General features: G+C 39.8%; 1 protein-coding gene across 4 annotated transcripts in view; it reads right to left on the bottom strand.

The window, feature by feature from the left end:
- wnt7bb (wingless-type MMTV integration site family, member 7Bb) overlaps window positions 1-18,276 on the bottom strand; it is a 30,919-nt gene extending 12,643 nt beyond the window's left edge. Inside the window, exons 1-3 of one of the 4 annotated variants that reach the window (XM_060914569.1) lie at window positions 17,714-18,276; window positions 7,612-7,838; window positions 2,084-2,138 (exon numbers count right to left, since the gene is read on the bottom strand). In XM_060914569.1, coding sequence (XP_060770552.1) covers window positions 2,084-2,138; window positions 7,612-7,838; window positions 17,714-17,784 — 353 coding nt within the window. In that variant the 5' untranslated portion in view covers window positions 17,785-18,276. Of the gene's footprint in view, window positions 1-2,083; window positions 2,139-7,611; window positions 7,839-14,100; window positions 14,469-17,713 lie in introns of those variants that run through there. The other 3 variants (XM_060914568.1, XM_060914571.1, XM_060914570.1) reach the window with 3 other exon arrangements.
- Between the last annotated feature and the right edge of the window lie 984 nt (window positions 18,277-19,260).

The raw sequence follows: 19,260 nt of genomic DNA, 5'->3' as shown, positions 1-19,260 counted from the left end.
CAACACATTTCAGAAAAGTTGGGACAGGGGCAACAAAAGACTGAAAAAGTTGTGGAATGCTAAAAAAAAAAAAAAAACTAAGTTGGTTAATTGGCAACAGGTCAGTAACATGATTGGGTATAAAAAGAGCATCCCAGAGAGGTGGAGTCTCTCAGAAGTAAAGATGGTTCACCGCTCTGTGAAAGACTGTGTGGGCAAACAGTGCAACAATTTAAGAATAACGTTCCTCAATGTAAAATTGCAAAGAATTTGAGGATCCCATCGCCTATGGTACATAATATCATTAAAAGATTCAGAGAATCTGGAGAAACCTCTGTCTGCAAGAGACAAGGCTGAAAACTGACATTGGCTGCATGTGATCTTCAGGCCCTCAGGCAACACTGCATTAAAAGCAGAGATGTGTTTGTCTTGGAAATCACTATATGGGCTCAGGAACACTTCACCACCAGCTTCTCTGGGCCCGAGCTCTTTTACGATGGGCTGAGGCGAAGTGGAAAACTGTCCCGAGGTCTGACGAATCAAAAGTACAAATTCTTTTTGGAAATCATGGACACCACGTAATCCAGGCTAAAGAGGAGAGGGACCATCTGGCTTGTTATCAGTGCACAGTTCAAAAGCAAGCATCTGTGATGGTATAAGGGTGCATTAGTGCACATGACATGGGCAGCTTGTACATCTGGGAAGGCATCATTAATGCCGAATGATATATACACGTTTCAGAGCAATATGCTGCCGGATAGGTGTGTGCGTGTTTATACGTTCCAATCACACAATCGGCATAGAATTTCTGACATGTGCACAATCCCACACAGCTGACTTACTCTGCTCTGAAAAGATGGACATGGTGTGTAGTTTAGCAAATCTTATCATGTTTCTTTTATCTAGTTTATTTAAGCAACATTTGGAAATAAACTGTCTCCTCATAGAAGTGTTGAATAGGAGAAGCCAAGTACAGGATAATTTGATTTGAAATGCGTCCTGTACAAAGCTATTCTTTTGCTGCCTTTTCTAAATTTCTAGAAAATTTATCTTGGCACAATTATTGTTTTGGTTTTTTTTAGAGTATTTTTTTTAATTGAACATAAACATTTGCCTTGCAACAACAGACAAGGGAGATCTTAACACAGTTGTCCAATACTTTCAGAAGCAGTGTTTGATGTCATACACACTCTTACCGTGAGACTATAAACAAAGCGCCCAGACATCATTTCTGCACAAAGGCGTATTGAACATGCACAGAAGTTTACAGGGGCAGAAGGCATTCCACTCAAGCGTTTACATGACTAATATTTTCTTTTGATCAGTTCATGAAAAGGTTTAAACTACCCCCTTGAAATCGACTGAAATTTGAATCAGTTTGGGTCTTTTTATTCTGATTGAGGGCTTTCCATGAAGCTTTTTTTTTTTTTTTGGCTTTTAAACTGATTATAATTGGAATATTAGGCTCCATGTAAGCCCAGCCATTGTGCACTGGGGGATTCATATGAAGAATAACTACTATCCCCTGGCTGTTCCATCTCCTTAATGATCTATTTCTTCATATTATGGACTCCATAGGACCTCATAATACATACTTATACCCTGTGATTGACACATGCTCTTTGCAAAAGTTTCATTAAGCATGTGGTTGTGTATTTTGGTATAATAATAATTTTTAGGATTTTCCATTTTCCAATTTCAAGCTACTGTTTTTTGTTTTGTTTTTCCCTAGATTTGAGTTATGGAGTTGAATAGTGAGGAGTTAATACCATAATTGCAAACATCAGTATTCAGACCTCAGATGTAACTACAGATGTACACACTACTCGGACAGTAGCATGGGAGTTGTGCACAGGTGGGAGTTTGTTTAAAACAAAGGTGTATGTCAGTTATATTTGATTCAGTCACTGAACTTTACTGAAAGGGAACAGTCCAGCGCCACTGTTTAACAGTTTGATGTAACCACACTATGTCATGGTGAAATGTATGGTTTGGGCTGTGAATGCACTCAAAAAACAATGTAATGCCATTTTAAGGGCAATATTAAATACATAAATATGACACTATTATTTTGTGCGTGTATACGGGCAAATTGTATCCCCACCTCATGCCCAGTGTTCCCTGGATCCACCACAACCCAAACCAGGATCGAGCAGTAACTGAAGATGAAAGAAACACTTACTTTAACATGAGTTATCAGAGCAGACAAGTGCTTGTTTTGCTTATCCATCAAACCAAAGTCAGATTTTCTTTATAGGAGAGCCTATCAAATTAGCATAAACACTGCATTACTTTTATCATCAACAACTCAAAATAGTGAATTATAAGCATGGCAGCCATGCTGGACACTGGAATGCTGGAAGCCATGGCCTAATGGTTAGAGAAGCAGCTTTGGGACCAAAAGGTTGTGGTTTGATTCCCTGGACCAGCAGGACTGGCTGAAGTGCCCTTGAGCAAGGTACCTAACTCCCAACTACTCCCCAGGCTGCTCTGGGTATGTTGTACATTGCTCCGGATAAGAGTGTCTGCTAAATGCCTGTAATGTAATGTAACTTCAGGGGTGTGAACAACCCACAGCTAATTTTAATAATCTGAACGGGCTTCCCGTGCGGCACGGTGGTGTAGTGGTTAGCGCTGTCGCCTCACAGCAAGAAGGTCCGAGTTCGAGCCCCGTGGCCGGCGAGGGCCTTTCTGTGCGGAGTTTGCATGTTCTCCCCGTGTCCGCGTGGGTTTCCTCTGGGTGCTCCGGTTTCCCCCACAGTCCAAAGACATGCAGGTTAGGTTAACTGGTGACTCTAAATTGACCGTAGGTGTGAATGTGAGTGTGAATGGTTGTCTGTGTCTATGTGTCAGCCCTGTGATGACCTGGCGACTTGTCCAGGGTGTACCCCGCCTTTCGCCCGTAGTCAGCTGGGATAGGCTCCAGCTTGCCTGCGACCCTGTAGAAGGATAAAGCGGCTAGAGATAATGAGATGAGATGAGATGAGATGAGATGAGATGAGATGAGATGAGATGAGATGAGATGAGATGAGATGAGATGAGTTGAACGGGCTTCCCTAAAATTCAGCGTATACAGCAGCTGTGTATAGTGACTTTGAACACAGAGAAATTTACTTATACATACTGAGATAATGTTTGAACTTAGGCCAATGACTTAAGTGACCAACTCTGAATACTGTGCCCAGTTTGTGCATAGAGTTTTGTTTGATCTGACTGATTTCACAAGCCAAATTTGCACAGATTATGAGGACATGGCAGCACACTGCCCATATTACAGCTCCAGATTCTGAGACTATACACAATTCTGAGTATCTGAGTATGCAAAGGGGGGGGAAAAATCCACTGGCAACCTCTTTTGCTTTCAATAAGCATAATATCTGTGCTTGATCAAATTCCAAAAGTGTTTAAGGTTGAAAGGCTCATCCACCTGCTCTTTCACTGGCCTTGTGGTGAAATGAGTATGGGTGGTACAAGTTTGTACTGAAGCAATTTTTCTCTGAGCTCAGTGACAAACTCCATTCACATGGCCACACTGAATCACCAGGATGACAGAATGGTAAATGCAAAGGAGTTTGAGTATTTTTTTTCTCTTTCGACACCTTTATTGTGTAGTGGAGATTGGAAAAGCCTTTGTTTTAGTCCCATTTAAAACACAAGATGACGCAATCTTTTTCATAGCTACAGTATGCAATGACACTTGCAACATACAGAGGGGGAAGATTTATTGACTTGATTGAAATTTATTTTACACTTACTTCCAAAAGTGAATTTTCCCTTTTCATTTGAAGTTGTTTGGCTACCTGCTGTGAAGTTAAAGCACAACTACTTTTCTAAAAACAGACTATAAACTTTTGCTTTCTATAGATTTTTCATTTTCCTCTTTTTTTTTTTTGGTATCAGTTATGGCTTTCAACAGTAGGATATAGAGACTCTTAGCCACCATTTTCCTTCCGCAGATATTTATATTTCCCGGGTAATACTGAAATGAGGATCAGATTACCTGACCATTTTCTGAAACAGAATCTTTCCTTGAATGAAATCTCTGGGGGCTGAGTAATATCCAATAACCCAGCTATTAATGTGTGCCGCACTGGAAAGCCAAAATAAAACGGCCAGAGATTGACCAAGCTGACTGAGTCTGGCCAAGCACAGAGCAAATCAGCTTTGTGGTTATATGACCTTTAACTCTTTAAGTTGCAACACTCTCCATTCACGGAAAATGATTGGAGAGGAATAGAAACACTTATGGTATATAATAAAAATAAGGTAACTGGAATGAGGAGGAACTCTTTTATTGAAAATAACTCTCAATTGAAGCATGTTTCGAGAAGGATATTTTCAATTATTGTCAAAGTAACAACTTGGATCTATCATACCCAAGTCAACAGAATAGTAAATGTAAAAAAAAAAATTAAAAAAGCCCACTGAAGCCATTACACAAACAACTTTACCTCAACTATAAAATTATTCATATGGTCAAGAGGCACAAAAACTCAGTAGATAAAAACTGTGTTTTTTGGACACGCTTGACTGTGGAACAGTCAAAGTCCAACATTTGAATTTCTCTCAAGCCACTAATAAAACATTCTCTCTTTCTTTTTTTTTACAGTAGTGAAAATAAAGTCCAACGAGTATTAAAGAGCTTAATAGTGAAAACTCTGTTGACCATGTGTACAGATTATCTCTTATAATGAATGTACTGAGATTACATTTTGATATCATGATGCTTAACATTTTATTTTATTTGTAACGGTTTAGGGCGGCATGGTAGTGTAGTGGTTAGCACTGTCGACTCACAGCAAGAAGGTCCTGGGTTCGAGCCCAGCAGCCGGTGAGGGCCTTTCTGTGTGGAGTTTGCACGTTCTCCCCGTGTCTGCTCTGATTTCCCCCACAGTCCAAAGACATGCAGGTTAGGTTAATTGGTGGCTTTAAATTGATCGTAGGTGTGAATGTGAGTGTGAATGGTTGTTTGTCTCTGTGTCAGCCCTGCGATAACCTGGTGACTTGTCCAGGGTGTATCCCGCCTCTCACCCATAGTCAGCTGGGATAAGTTCCAGCTCGCCCGCGACCCTGTAGAACAGGATAAGCGGCTACAGATAATGGATGGATGGATGTAACAGTTTACTATACGGTGGCACGGTGGTGTAGCGGTTAGCACTGTCGCCTCACAGCAAGAAGGTTCTGGGTTTGAGCCCAGTGGCCAATGAGGGCCTTTCTATGTGGAGTTTGCATGTTCTTTCCATGTCTGCCTGGGTTTCTTGCAGGTGCTCCGGTTTCTCCCACAGTCCAAAGACATGCAGGTTAGGCTAATTGGTGGCTCTAAATTGACCGTAGGTGTGAATGGTTGTTTGTCTCTACGTGTCAGCCCTGAGATGACCTGGTGACTTGTCCAGGGTGTACCCTGCCTGTCGCTCATAGTCAGCTGGGATAGGCTCCAGCTTGCCCGCGACCCTGCACAGGCTAAGCAGTTACAGACAATGGATGGATGGTTTACTATACTATCACAATATTGTATTTAAAAAGGATCACTTCATGTTGGCCTGTGCTGTTGCGTGGTTTTTAACTGAAGCCGGACCTCCAGTCCAGCTCTGATCCTGCTTTGCGGTCACCTGATTACTAACAGAACTCGCCCATTTACTATCACACTACTCCCTTTAAATAACCCCAACTCTCAGTGTTGCTTTGCGAAGTCTCATTCCAGCATTGAGTCTGTGATGAGTCCATGATTTGTTATTTGCCTGTTTTTTTGAGTCAATTCAATTCTATTTGTACAGCGCTGTTAACAAAGGACGTTTTCACAAAACAGCTTCACAAAAATAAGTAAGTTCCAGATATAAATGACATTTTTAAAGATTTATCCTTAATGACCAAGCCAGAAGCAATGGTGGCAAACAAATATTCCCTGAGATGACATGAGGAAGAGACCTTGAAAGGAACCAGTTTTGATTAGTGTTTGACCATAACCTGCTTCTAATTTATCCAGTTAATCTGATTGCTTGACCATTAGCCTGCCTCGTGTTTCTGAGTACTGCCTGCCCTTTTGTTTGTCTGCTAAACGGATTTTAATTAAAAACCTGCACTTGGGTCCATCTGTCCACATTATGGCACATAGTTTCTAGTGTTTTGCATGTGACATTAAAATATGTCCAAGCAACTGCTAGTTTTTAACCTTAGGCAAAAAAAAAAGGACTTCTGGTCATAATAAATAAATATTAGACCTTGAATCAAAGCTCAAAAAACACAAATATGGCTGAAATTATAGCTATGAGCCCGGCAGTTATATTACAATTGCAATTAACATATTCCTCAACTGGAGCAACAGCTCTGCATGCCATTTTGATAAGTGACACTAGTTTGAAATGTCTATGATAACAATATTGTCCTGATTAATTATTACATTTCCACATTTAACTCATATGTAATTTTTTGGCCCATGATTTTTGGCCCATGTTTGTTATTACGTCTATTGCTAGTCATTTGTCGTAATTTATTTTTAAAGCATATTACAAAACTACAAAGATTTATATACAGCGATTAGAAATACTTTTAATTCTGATTAGATAGGTAATATAAAAATAACAAATCATGTGTTCTATTTTTTTAACTTTAAGTACACCCGCAGATTAACCATGTTCATACATTTTAGGGGGGAAACGACTGTTAAAAAAAAGTGCCTTTGTGCAAAAATAACAAAAATAAAGCAAGATATTTAGATAGTTAACAATGCAAAGGGTCTCAACTTTCAATCTCAACATATTTTAATGTCAACAAAGCATTCTTAAAAGGAGAGAAATATTAAAAGGCATACTTCTCTATGGCCTTCGCTGAAACGTCACTCCAGAATGAAAAGCATTGTAAATGTTTGTTGGGTTGTCAACTTACTTAAAGATTTAAATTTACTGGCCGACCCCATGTGCATTGCATCGTACTCTATAAATGCCTCATGTGCAATATCCCTGCTACCTGCTGCCTACCTTTTTTCATAAGGATCCTGCCTCTAATGCCTCACAATGTAACAGGATTCTGTTGGAGGTTTTCTGTCCTAAACTCATAAATGCCGAGCCCTTGCACAGACGCAGATATATCTGTCATGTCTATTCTTTCATTTAATTGACAAATGTTGTAGAGGTAATAAAAATTCACTAAAGTAATATAAGTGATTAGACCTGTGGTTGTGTGTTTGGAAGTGCAGTGGTTGTATAAAACGCGGTACTATATCAGTCAATTTATAAAATGTGGTTTTGTAAGAAGGTAAAGTTAACTGGGTTTCTCTTACAAGTTAAAACAACTCCAGTAAGCCTTCAACTGCTTTGATAGCATTGTGTAATGCATGTAAAACTTGCAAATGTTTCCCATCCTAATGAAGATCAATGAGTTTCCATGACTCTTTAACAGGACATAACCCTCAAATATAACATTGACCAAATGTGCACAAAACATAGTTGTTAAAAAAGAGAAGGCTTAAAATGAATTGCTAAAAATCCATTATTATCAGTAACAATATATCAGTCAAGCTGCAAAGAATGCTTTATACAAGCATCAAAGATTCTTCTCAGTTACTTCACGTGAGATCTTCAACTGATCAGTTTCTTTCTCAGAATGTACCAAAAAGAGCCCTTAGCACAGACTGACCTACTCGGAGTTCCTGGCCAAAGACAGTACGCTCTCCCAGGGCCGAGCAATTCCAACGGCCATAGCGGAACTGGTACTGACACTCATTGATGCCCAGCTGAGCCCCCTCGCCTATTACAATGATGGCGTCAGGACGACTTTGGCAGATGGCCCGCTGGCGAGGAGCCAGGCCTGGAATCTTGTTGCAGATGATGTTGGCACCCAGGGCCACCACAGAAGAAAGGGCCCTTAAAGGGGAAAGAGAAGCACAGACACTGTTAATTAGGGTAGAGAAGCAAACTGATATGTATGGTGCATGTAGAATATTAATATGGATGTACTACTTCAAAAATAAAGGTGTACATTTTGCAAAATGTTACACTGATGAAACACAATTCATGTTTGTCCCATACAGACCATTAAACAACATCCATCCATCCATTAACTGTAGCAGCTTATCCTGTACAGGGTCGCAGGCAAGCTGGAGCCTATCCCAGCTGACTGTGGGCAAGAGGCAGGGTACACCCTGGACAAGTCACCAGATCATCACAGGGCTCCATTAAACAACATGAAATGCTAAATATTTTACTGTAATTATTTAATTCAAGGCGGCACGGTGGTGTAGTGGTTAGCACTGTCGCCTCACAGCAAGAAGGTCCTGGGTTCGAGCCCAGTGGCTGACAGGGGCCTTTCTGTGTGGAGTTTGCATGTTCTCCCCGTGTCTGTGTGGGTTTCCTCCGGGTGCTCCGGTTTCCCCTACGGTCCACAGACATGCAGGTTAGGCTAACTGGTGGCTCTAAATTGACCGGAGGTGTGAAAGTGAGTGTGAATTGTTGCTTGTCTCTGCGTCAGCCCTGTGATGATCTAGCAACTTGTCCAGGGTGTACCCTGTCTCTTGCCCATAGTCAGCTGGGATAGGCTCCAGCTTGCCCACGACCCTGCACAGGATAAGCAATTATGGATGGATGGATGGATGGATGGATGGATATTTAATTCAATATCTTGCTGTTTCAAAAGAAACCATGAACTAGTCTATGTTTTATAGCAATTTATCAGACATTAGTAAAGGGACAGTAGATGCATAATGCAAGAACAGGGTTTATTTATAGCTACTCATCACAATGTGTACTAAAAATTAAGGAAAAAAGCACGACGTTTAAGTACCGCTCAGACACCATTATCAAGCGAGTATTCATAAGCTAAGTCAATGTCAAAACATATAAAAATAGATTGGCATAATGCTAGACAAAAGGTTTGGCCTGTTGGGAGTCCGATTACACATTGACAGTTGGTCTTCTTTCGCTAATGTAGAGCATTTTGTACAATAAGCAGTCGAATTTACTCTGACATTTTCTTAAGGCAACAACGTTCTTGTTAATGTCTTTAGGTGCAATACCGTGTGCCATCTTATAGTGTTTACCAATGCTTTAAGATGCTCTTCAATATGCTCATGCAAGTGTCTACAGGTGTAACCTATATAACTCTCATCACAAGAACCACATTTGAAACTATATACCACCTGTTGCTGTTTTATAACCGTATTTTTCCCTCTTGCAGCATAAGCACATCGTTGCGTTTGCAGCTCACAAATACAGACTGAATTTTAATATTTATCGTGTTACCCAGGTCCTGTATCAGCAAAGCATTTTAAAGTGTTTTAGTCCACTTTGTTTATCTAAATCTTCACTTATAAACTTATCACAATATCCTGAAAAAAAATAGATTACACTATATATTTTAGAAGGACAAACACTTGACAATGTATATCGGAATGGTCAGAGTAGAAAATGATATTTTGTTTATTTGCTTGTGGATGAGGTCTGTCCACAATGGTTTGGCACGAGTCCCTGATAAAGTAAGTTGGGATGGTACACTAATTGTTAGGTAACATAGCTGGAATTGTTTCCAGGCTTAACCAACACCAGGCATGCCGCAGGCAACGACACAATTTGTAATTTCTGCTTCTCAAATTTAGAAGTGGTTCACATCTTGACCCTGAAGTCACCATACATGTTATTCCTTTTAATTTGGGATCTCACAGTGTTTACAAAACAGAGATGGTATGACACAAATAAAAGTTCATGGGAGATTCACACACCGTTTGTAGATGCTTAAAGGTACCGTTGATCTAAATTTGTTGTCATTTCAAACATTATGTCGATGGTTAATATATAATTTCATATATTCTTCTCTTTTTAGCAATAAAGACAATAAACAGTAAGCATTTTATCAAACTGCATTTCAACAGCAGCTAATATAACCAATAAGGATGACTAGTTTATAGTAAGATGCCTGAAAAATTCAACAAAGTGGTCCATTTGATTGTTTTATACAATTCTCAAGTGGCATATTCAGAAATCAGTGCAACACTCAGTGCTCTGTTCTTCTGTTGATTCAGTCCTGACAATCATTCCCAAATAGGCATTGGGTATTTTGGGCATAGTTTGTGCTTATGAAAAAGCAGTGTTAAACAACCTAGCCCTTTTGTTTACAACCATCTAACCCATGCAGATATATGTCTTTTAAACATATCAGACACAAGGGCCATAAAACCCATGGAAGCACATGCCAGCTTTGAAGTATGACGTCGACCACTGAGGACTCCACCACAAACAGGGCAGGCTACAGCATGCAAGCTGTGTGTCAGCAAAAAGAAAAAAAAATGAGCAGAGAGGGTGGGGGTAGGGCACTTACAACTTATGGATTCCCTTTCAAAACACATGAAAGTGGAGGGAAAAAAGGGAGGGAATGTTCATTGGAAATTGGATATGGTTGGCTTGAGTCTACTTTAGTTGCATTTCCATGTCCACAAAGGCTTAAGAATTATTCTTAAATGCAAAACCACATGTGCAATGAAGACGGAGATGAGGAACCAACAAACGTGTCCTTCGCTCCAAGATTGGGATACATCTCTCGTCTCTGCAGAGAATCAAATCCATGTGTTTCGGACTGCAAATGGAAGCAGGTAACGTATATGTACAACTGAAACGCTTCAGGAAATTTTTAAGGTGTTGTAGCAGTAGAACCCGAAGACGTATATTAGGCAGGAAATTACACAAATTGCATAAAAGAAAGAACTACAGCTGTTATGGTGTTATGATCTGTCTAGTGTGGTCCACATCATGAATGAGTCAGTGGACACTTACTCCTGCCCCAAGCCATCCGCCAAACCAAGCACTTCCCTTCAAAAATGTTTTATGGATAGAATTGTATATTCTGTTTAAAGTTGTGACTGCCTGTAGTGAATATTAACTTCAGGGACAAAGACAGGCCAAAATAACACTAATAAAAAATAAATAATAAAAATAACAACTAATAAAAAATATGTATTTATGGCCACTGACTAACTAAAAATAAAATAAAACACGCTATATTTTACCCTGCTTTCCTGGCTGCAAAAAATGTTTTCCTTCTTTAATATTTTAGGACCAAATAACATATTTTCTAGACCTACCCTGCACAACAAATGTGACTTTCTGAACCACATTTCTGTAAGCATCATACTTTAGCATGATGATTCCTGTCACTGAAAAACATGAACAGGAGAAATTGAATGAAATTCTCATACTAGTACACACACACACACTACTACAGGCATTGGTTCTGATATGATATCAGGTAACTCCTGGAAACTTTAACTTTTTAACTTTTCAAATTTTGACAGTTATACATCATTATACGGTTGTCAGACTAGCTTTCAGAAAATGCAGACTCCTAATGAGCAAAGCAAGTGAGACAAACATGAAGGGTCAAAAGTTGCGAAGTACATTTTTAAGACACCTTGCGAGAAAATAAGTCACCTTCCTTTGATCAATATACTGTATAGATTTATACATTACTGGGCATATACTCCTTGAGTCTATGCCTGTGAGCTATCAAGTAATTAATCACTTCTACTTATGTGCAACTTTACTTAAATTGGTAAAAAATGTTCACTGAAGTTCTTTTACTTTTGGAAGAGTGCAAAAATCTTTTTCAGAAAGTGAAACACTGCATATGTTTTTTTCAAACTGCAGAAAGCACTCTGCAACACTGCGACTCCAATATAGCTATAATCCCTTTTCAACCTCATTTGTAAATATGCTTTTTTAAATTATGCAGAAATGAAATCATCATAATTTTGGAACAAGCTTCACTTTGTACTAGTGAACCATTCCGTCTTATTGTTTATTTGGTGTCCACTAAAGGCTATATATAATGGCATGCCAGCTTTCCAACCAGTATAATGCTCTGACTGACATGTCTGCTTAGTGGTGATTTTGGTTTAACAAGCTGAATATAAACTTCCTACCTCAGGCCAGGTTATGACGAGGAAGAGGAATAAAGCGGGGGCTAGAGACAATCACTGGCTGGTAGGTCTGTGGTGATGTCACCTTGCCATTGCATGTAGTTAACACTGTTTGTTGATCGTGTCATGGTCTGGTGGTGAGGCTTTCAGGAATCCCGTGTGTGTGTGTGTGTGTGTGTGTGTGTGTGTGTGTGTGTGTGTGTGTGTGTGTGTGTGTGTGTGTACACAGTGTACAGCTCACCACCCTTGCCATTCAGTTATGGTGGTTTTCACAGACTGGTGAAGGTGGAAGTTAGACAACGCTTCATGAAGCTAAGTTTGTACAGGCTCAGCAGTACTGAAAGGATTAATAGGTTCACGGGCTTCAAGGCAAAAGTAAAAGAGCAAAAGATCGAGGAGTTTTTATTCGAAAGCGCACACACTTTTCTGGTAGTTCTATAAACAGAATGTAAAAACATTAATTTAATTGGGGAACCATTACATATAAACCATGCACTGGTTGATGGAATTGTGGTTGATGGAATTGTGGTCGATGGAAAATATAGCGAAATAAATCTAACATGTACCATGAGAAAGATTTCAACATGAGCAGGACTTTCTGGTAAATGATAAATAAATATTCCTGCAGACAAGTAAATGCACTCTACATTTAAACAAGAGAAAATAAATGGTCTCTTTGTGCTTGGCTTAAGATATCATGCAGTTCAGTGTCCACTTAAAACAAATCTGACTAAAACAACCTCAAAACTACCAATATGAACTGGCTGGCACCAGATGCTTACGGGAAACTCTCTGATCACAACCTCACAAGCTCTCTCAGTTCCTACAATTTGCTTTTGCACAAAGGGAGCTGGAAGAAAAAATAGTTTCCATCTGATTAAACTGAATTTGTCAATCTGTTGATGATTATAGCTTTATTCGTTTTATGTTAATACATGAGTACCACGGTAGGCCTGGTACATAAATAATATAAAGCTTGTACTGACATGAAGGTGATTTCTGTAGTTTAAAAAAAATGCACAATATTATTGTAATAATAATAATAATAGCAGCAGCAACAACAACATCAGCATAAAAAGCAATAAAACCAACAATATTAATAATAGAGTGATAATAGAATTGTATAACAATGCTAATAATGTAATATTGTTATACAATTATATTATTACTCTATTATTAATATTGTTGGTTTTATTGCTTTTTACGCTGCTGCTGTTGTTATTGTTGCTATTATTATTATTATTATTATTATTATTATTATTATTATTATTATTATTATGTAATTGTGGACCACAACCTGAAGACTTTTTATTCTAATGAATCAAATTTTTAAAGCAGAATTTACTATATGTTGTATAAAAAAGGTTTGAATTGCAAAAACAAACAATGACATGTCGTTTGGTCATGTGTAGACCGAGGCTATACTAGGCCACTGGGACCAAAAGCCACATCTATTTTAACCTCGGATTTGGGGTATCCGGCATTCAGATTTAGTTCAGTTTGACATTTTCCCAAGGCGATTTGAGGAACAACCAGAAACCACCAGGTGACTGCATATATATATATATATATATATATATATATATATATATATATATATATATATATATATATATATAAAACAGTGTCTTTCTCTGCTTTTCTCTGCCTCTCTGTCTCAGGTGAGGCAAATCCTTAAGTGTCCCACTAGGGTATACCCACATTTCCTCCTTGCAGAAAGGTAAAATGAAATAAGGTAAAGCACCTGTGCGAAACCCAAGCAGCCCTTGGCCTCTCAATCTCCCTGAACATTTCTGCCACTCAGTGGCCAAAAGAGATCTGTTCTTTTTCGGATCACGTATCAACTTTACAGCAGTGCCTTGCAGAAATGAGTGACAAAATTACATAGACTTATATGTTCAGACGTTTTATAGGCTATAAGTTAATAATTACAGATAAGTCGACTTGTTTATTCGAACAGGCATCAGAGACTTGCTGGAAATCTAGGCTTCTTTAATGGAGCCTGATTACCAGATACACAAACCTACAGAATGCTTTATTCATTTTGAACCAACACGCCAGAGTCCTTTACACTGATGCTGCGAGGTTTAAGTGAGAGAGTGGAACACAAGTTGCAGTAAGTCTCCTACTTTGAAAGGAACATGTAGTAAGACAGAGCCGCTGTGGTGAAGCAGAGTTTCTCTGGTGTAAATCAGCAGTTGTGCTCTGATGCTCGCACTTACAGGTAGCTGCCGCTGGTGAGGATGAGGAAGATCTGAGGGTAGTAGACTGACAGCAGCACAGTGCGCGACGAGAACACGATCATGGTGACATTGAGCGAAGTGCCGCTTGCAGATCGACTGAAAGAAATGCGATCTCCGTGTATCCTTTGAGTGGAGCGTTAAGCTGTCCGTCCTCAGTTTGGAGCTGCTTCGTGGAACAACGCGAGCTTTTTACGCGGCGCAACAGCAGCAGCAGCAGCAGCGAGCGCGCAGAGCGAGTGTGTCATGTCTCCGCGGGCGAGGCTGTTACCATGTGGTTGCCAAACTGGAACGATGATGGTTTTAAGGATTTTCGGATGGTAGGGGAAAAGCCTCTCTCTCTTTCTTTCTTTCTCTCTCTGTCTCTCTCTCTCCCTCCCCATTGGGTAGATGCGCGGCTGTCCGCCCACTTTGCATTTGACAAAAGGGGCAACCCTGAGTCTAGTTACAATAAATCGTGGATGCCTGCCCTGGACACCAGCTTCACTTCTGATTATTCTCATGCATCTTCAACAAGTATGCCCAATGCCCCTATCTCACCTCAACCTCATCAATGGATTCTCAGGTCTACCATCCATCCATCCGTCCATCCATCCATTATCTGTAGCCGCTTATCCTGTACAGGGTCGCAGGCAAGCTGGAGCCTATCCCAGCTGACTATGGGTGAGAGGCGGGATACACCCTGGACAAGTCGCCAGGTCATCGCAGGGACACACACAGAGACAATCTACCATTCACACTCACACCTACGGTCAATTTAAAGCCACCAGTTAACCTAACCTGCATGTCTTTGGACTGTGGGAGAAATCAGAGCACCCGAAGGAAGCCCACGCAGACACGGGGAGAACATGCAAACTCTACATAGAAAGGCCCTCGTCGGCCGCTGGGCTCGAACCCAGGACCTTCTTGCTGTGAGGCGACAGTGCTAACCACTACACCACTGTGCCACCCTATCATTAGTCTAGAATTTAAATATATACGCAATATCTTGATGGTCACTATGTCAGATTAGGCAATAACAGTGCCATAACTTCTTGTCATGGCTTGGTCAGGAGATTGACAACACTTTAAGTTTTGTCAACCCCAACCGATCATTCTTCACGTCCTTGCATGTGGTCAGGGAGGAAAGTCAAGAAATTGTCAATAATGGCTACAGGGGTTATTAGGTGAGAAAATAAAAATAAATAAATATTCTAACATGTTAGACTTTTCAACAGGGTGTCATGGGGCGTCCCAGATGCCACATCACCGTTCTTTAGTTATGTTACACTACAAAATGATATACATATTCAGGCCCGACGCTGGAAACTTGGCAGGTACAGCAAAATCATGTCAGAATCAGGTGGAATGCATGTAGTCTGATCCCGGCATAAAGATCTTGATAACAAACTGATTTACTAAATGTTAAGGGTAGAAAAACAAATTAAATGGTAGGGGGTCTCCAGGATGGGAGCTGAGACAGACTATAGTCTACTGTTACTTCCAGGCTGAATGAAGTTATCTGTCTACACAAGCAAGTGAAAGCCTGTCTGTCATCACCTGCTGTCTTGTATCGCAGTGGAGTGCTACAGTCAAGGTGGGTTCTTTATAACTGCTGAAGGCCTGAGGGAAGCAAACAGGTTTGGCCTGATAAATTGGAGACATCTGATAGGATTTGCTCTGCTCATCTCTGCAAATAACTTACCTGCTAAAACACTGGACATCATACAGGTCTTTATTCACTTCAGGGATGAGGTACATATGGGTAACTACATTAGTAATAATGACGCATTTAGAGATAATATATAGTACTGTGCAAAAGCCTCAGGCAATATATTTTTTTAACAAACATTGTTATATTTTTTATTTAATGGCTTCTTTATGGCTTCGTTAGATTCCCAAACATTAGTTTTCCAGCACAAAATTAAATGTTACAGGAAAAAAAAAAAAGTTTGGATGCCAGTAAAGAAATCAGCATAGTACATAAGAGACTTCTTTTCACTCAGAAAATATAATGAAGACTGCTGGGTTTTACTGCAAAATAAAAAAGCAAGCGTGACAGTCAAAGTCTACAGAAGGACCGTACGTGGATCTGCAAGACACTCGGTAAAATGGTAACCACACCAAATACTGACTTTGTTTCATTTATTACTGTTTATTGCTTTTTGTGATATTCTTTTTAATGCAGAAACATTTATTTTCATTATTTTTGAAGACATCTTTGCTCCACAGCATTTCTTTGCATGTGCCTAAGACTTTTACGAAGATTCCTACTGTAAGTGTGTTGTTTACTGTCCTGGACAAAAAGGCACAGGCACATGCAATGAAAATCCATGAAGCAATGATGCTTTTTAACATAACTAAATGAATCATTTCTATATATCATTCAGCAATGATTAGTAAAAACTAAATTCAGTCAGTGTTCATTGTCACCACCCTTTGCCTTTTACAAATGCACCAGTTCTCTCAGGTACACCCACCGTGGTGTCGTTTTATAAGGAAATCGGCTGGTAAGTTATTTCAAGCATCTTGGAGATCTTGCCATAGCTCTTTTGTACACTTTGACTGTCTCACTTGCTTATGTTTCTGCAGGTAATTCCAGACAGCCTTGATCTCAATGTTATCTGAAAAGCAGTCTGTTACTTAATATCCTCCTTTCTTTAATGGCATGCAAAAACTTTTTTTTCTGTGTAACCCAACATTTATTTATGCTTGTTTATGGATTTATGGAATGAATGTTGGATATTTTCCACGCACGTACTAATGCAGAAGATATGCATACATGCATTTAAAAAAAAAGGTCTTTATTCACTTCAGGGATGGGTAACTACATTAGTAATAATGACGCATTTACAGATAATATATAGTACTGTGCAAACACCTCAGGCACCATATATATGTTTTTTTTTGTTATAGATTTTTATTTAATGGTTTCATTACTGTGCAAACGAATGTAGGGTGCCTAAAACTTATGCAAAGTACTGCATATGGTGTAGAGCAGAGTATTTTAAGTAGGATGTCATTATGGCATACCTCAACTAATAACAGGTACGTACTTGTAACCTCTGTAAGGAAAGAAGAAGAAGAAGAAGAAGAAGAAGAAGAAGAAGCAAAGAAAGAAGGGAAAAGAAAACGCAAACGTGTGCAGTTTCCTTGCTGTTATGACTGTTTTATTAAGCGACTCAGTGCCCTACAGTCACATTCTTGGACACTACAGGTGAGGTGATTGCAACACGCACAGAGTGTGAGTGCGGAATGTGGAAATACAGCTCGAGCTGTGCCGTTATTAACGAGGAGAGAGAGAGAGAGAGAGAGAGAGAGAGAGAGAGAGAGAGAATATGAATATGAATGTACAGATGATCACGTAACATCTGGCCTAAACATGCTTCTGGGAACTATGGAAAGCAGTTCAGAAATGCACTAATACCGGTTACAGGTGTTCAACTGTTGTTCAAGTCACATAAACAACCTGGAGGCCATTTCAGCCATAAAGCAAACATCATATCATATTCAGGCACGACATATATAGTCGTATTTGTGCGCCATAATAAACAACCAAATGGCATGACATTGGCATATTTGCGGCGTCAGATCACTATATAAAGGCGGAACTCACCCGAGTCGCAAATAAACGATGGTGAAACTGAGTAGCACTTTAATCATCCACTGTGTTATGGATCTGGGCATGGTGTTAAAAAGCGCTGTGCCCGGGCCATGAACTCAACCAACTCCTCTCACATTGGCACTTCACTTGAGCGTGTAGCTACAGGTGAAGCAACTGGAGGCTATCTGTCTGCCAGACAAGGTGCTCCGAGTTCCTTTATAGGCTTCGGGAATCCGACACCCCTTCATAGCGAAAGTTAAAATAAAGCTAATAGATGCTGTGCAGTCTTTTGTTTGGCGCACAGCGCGCGCGTACGCACGCACTCAGGCAAGGAGCCCGTGTCGTGGTCACAGCTCCGTTCCTGTCCGTCGCGCTCTTTGTTTCAAAGCGGAGCAGAGTTGTGTTTCTGCTCTCTGCTCGTCAGGTGAACCTGCTTCTCAAGTTCCCCCTTCGGTACTTTCTCTCCTCCTCTCCCTCCTCCTCCTCCTCCTCCTCCTCTCGGCGGAATGCCGAAGGTGGAGGCTATCGGGTTCCAAAGCGCATCGACTGCTGCTCTCGGTGTCCTGACGACATCTTACGTTCTTTCCGCCTGTCGGCAGGTAGGCGACGGCAGGTGTCTTAAGCCACGCCCACATCGTGTATGTTCGCCGCTGGACAAACTTCATCAGCTGCACGTGCTGCTGGTGCACAGATTTTGCACACAAATGAGATTTAAACCACATATAGCTTGTGAATGCACTTGTAGTAGAATATTGTTTTTTTTTTAATAAATTGCTGTAAATTTATAATTATTTTGACAGCAAAATATTGTTTGATTAGGAATTTTTTTTTTTTTTACAAGATACTGTAAGAGATTGTGACTCTTTTAGGCGAATACAAACCCCTTTATGTGCGAGTAAAAACTGGTTTACTAGAGCACTGAAATTCATCACTGAGTGAGTTCATTCAGAGCTGGTCAAATCAATAAAAGTTGAGGTAGTTGATGGACGAGGTTGAATCAATAAAAGCGAGCTTAGGTACCCAGGAAATTTGCCTGAGTAAAATTTACTCAAATGTTTTCAAGAGGGACCAAATGTTATCTGGTATAGAGTAAAATTTCTTCAATTTGAGTAAATTGGTTGTATGGAGGAGGGTTGAATCGATAAAAACTAGAGCGGCGGCTACAATTATCGACACCTTAACGATCTTTTGGCCGTTGCAAAAGTACCAAAGACTTTCGATACGTAAATTGTGCATGAATAGTTACTCAAACTTCCACTGGAAAGAAATGAGTTGATTCTCGATTACTTAGCGTATCAGATCACGTGACACTGTTCCACAAGGAGTGACACCTTTGTCCACAGTTATCGACACTGTCCCACAACATCCAGATGATTATTTATAATAAAAAATATATAATCGGTATGTGGTATTAAGTTAACAAAACATAGTTTTTATTTAAAATTTGTTTTACACAGACTTATAGTGAGTACAAAATATATTTTATATAAATATATCGATGTCGGTGCTTGCGTAAATGAGAAAGTAATTCTAATGTTTGTAAACAAATGAACTGATAA

The sequence above is a fragment of the Neoarius graeffei genome, chromosome 2 (genome assembly GCF_027579695.1).
Source record: "Neoarius graeffei isolate fNeoGra1 chromosome 2, fNeoGra1.pri, whole genome shotgun sequence".
Lineage (NCBI taxonomy): Eukaryota > Metazoa > Chordata > Actinopteri > Siluriformes > Ariidae > Neoarius > Neoarius graeffei.
The sequence above is the reverse complement of the archived record's forward strand: the minus strand, read 5'-3'. Positions and strand labels throughout refer to the sequence as shown.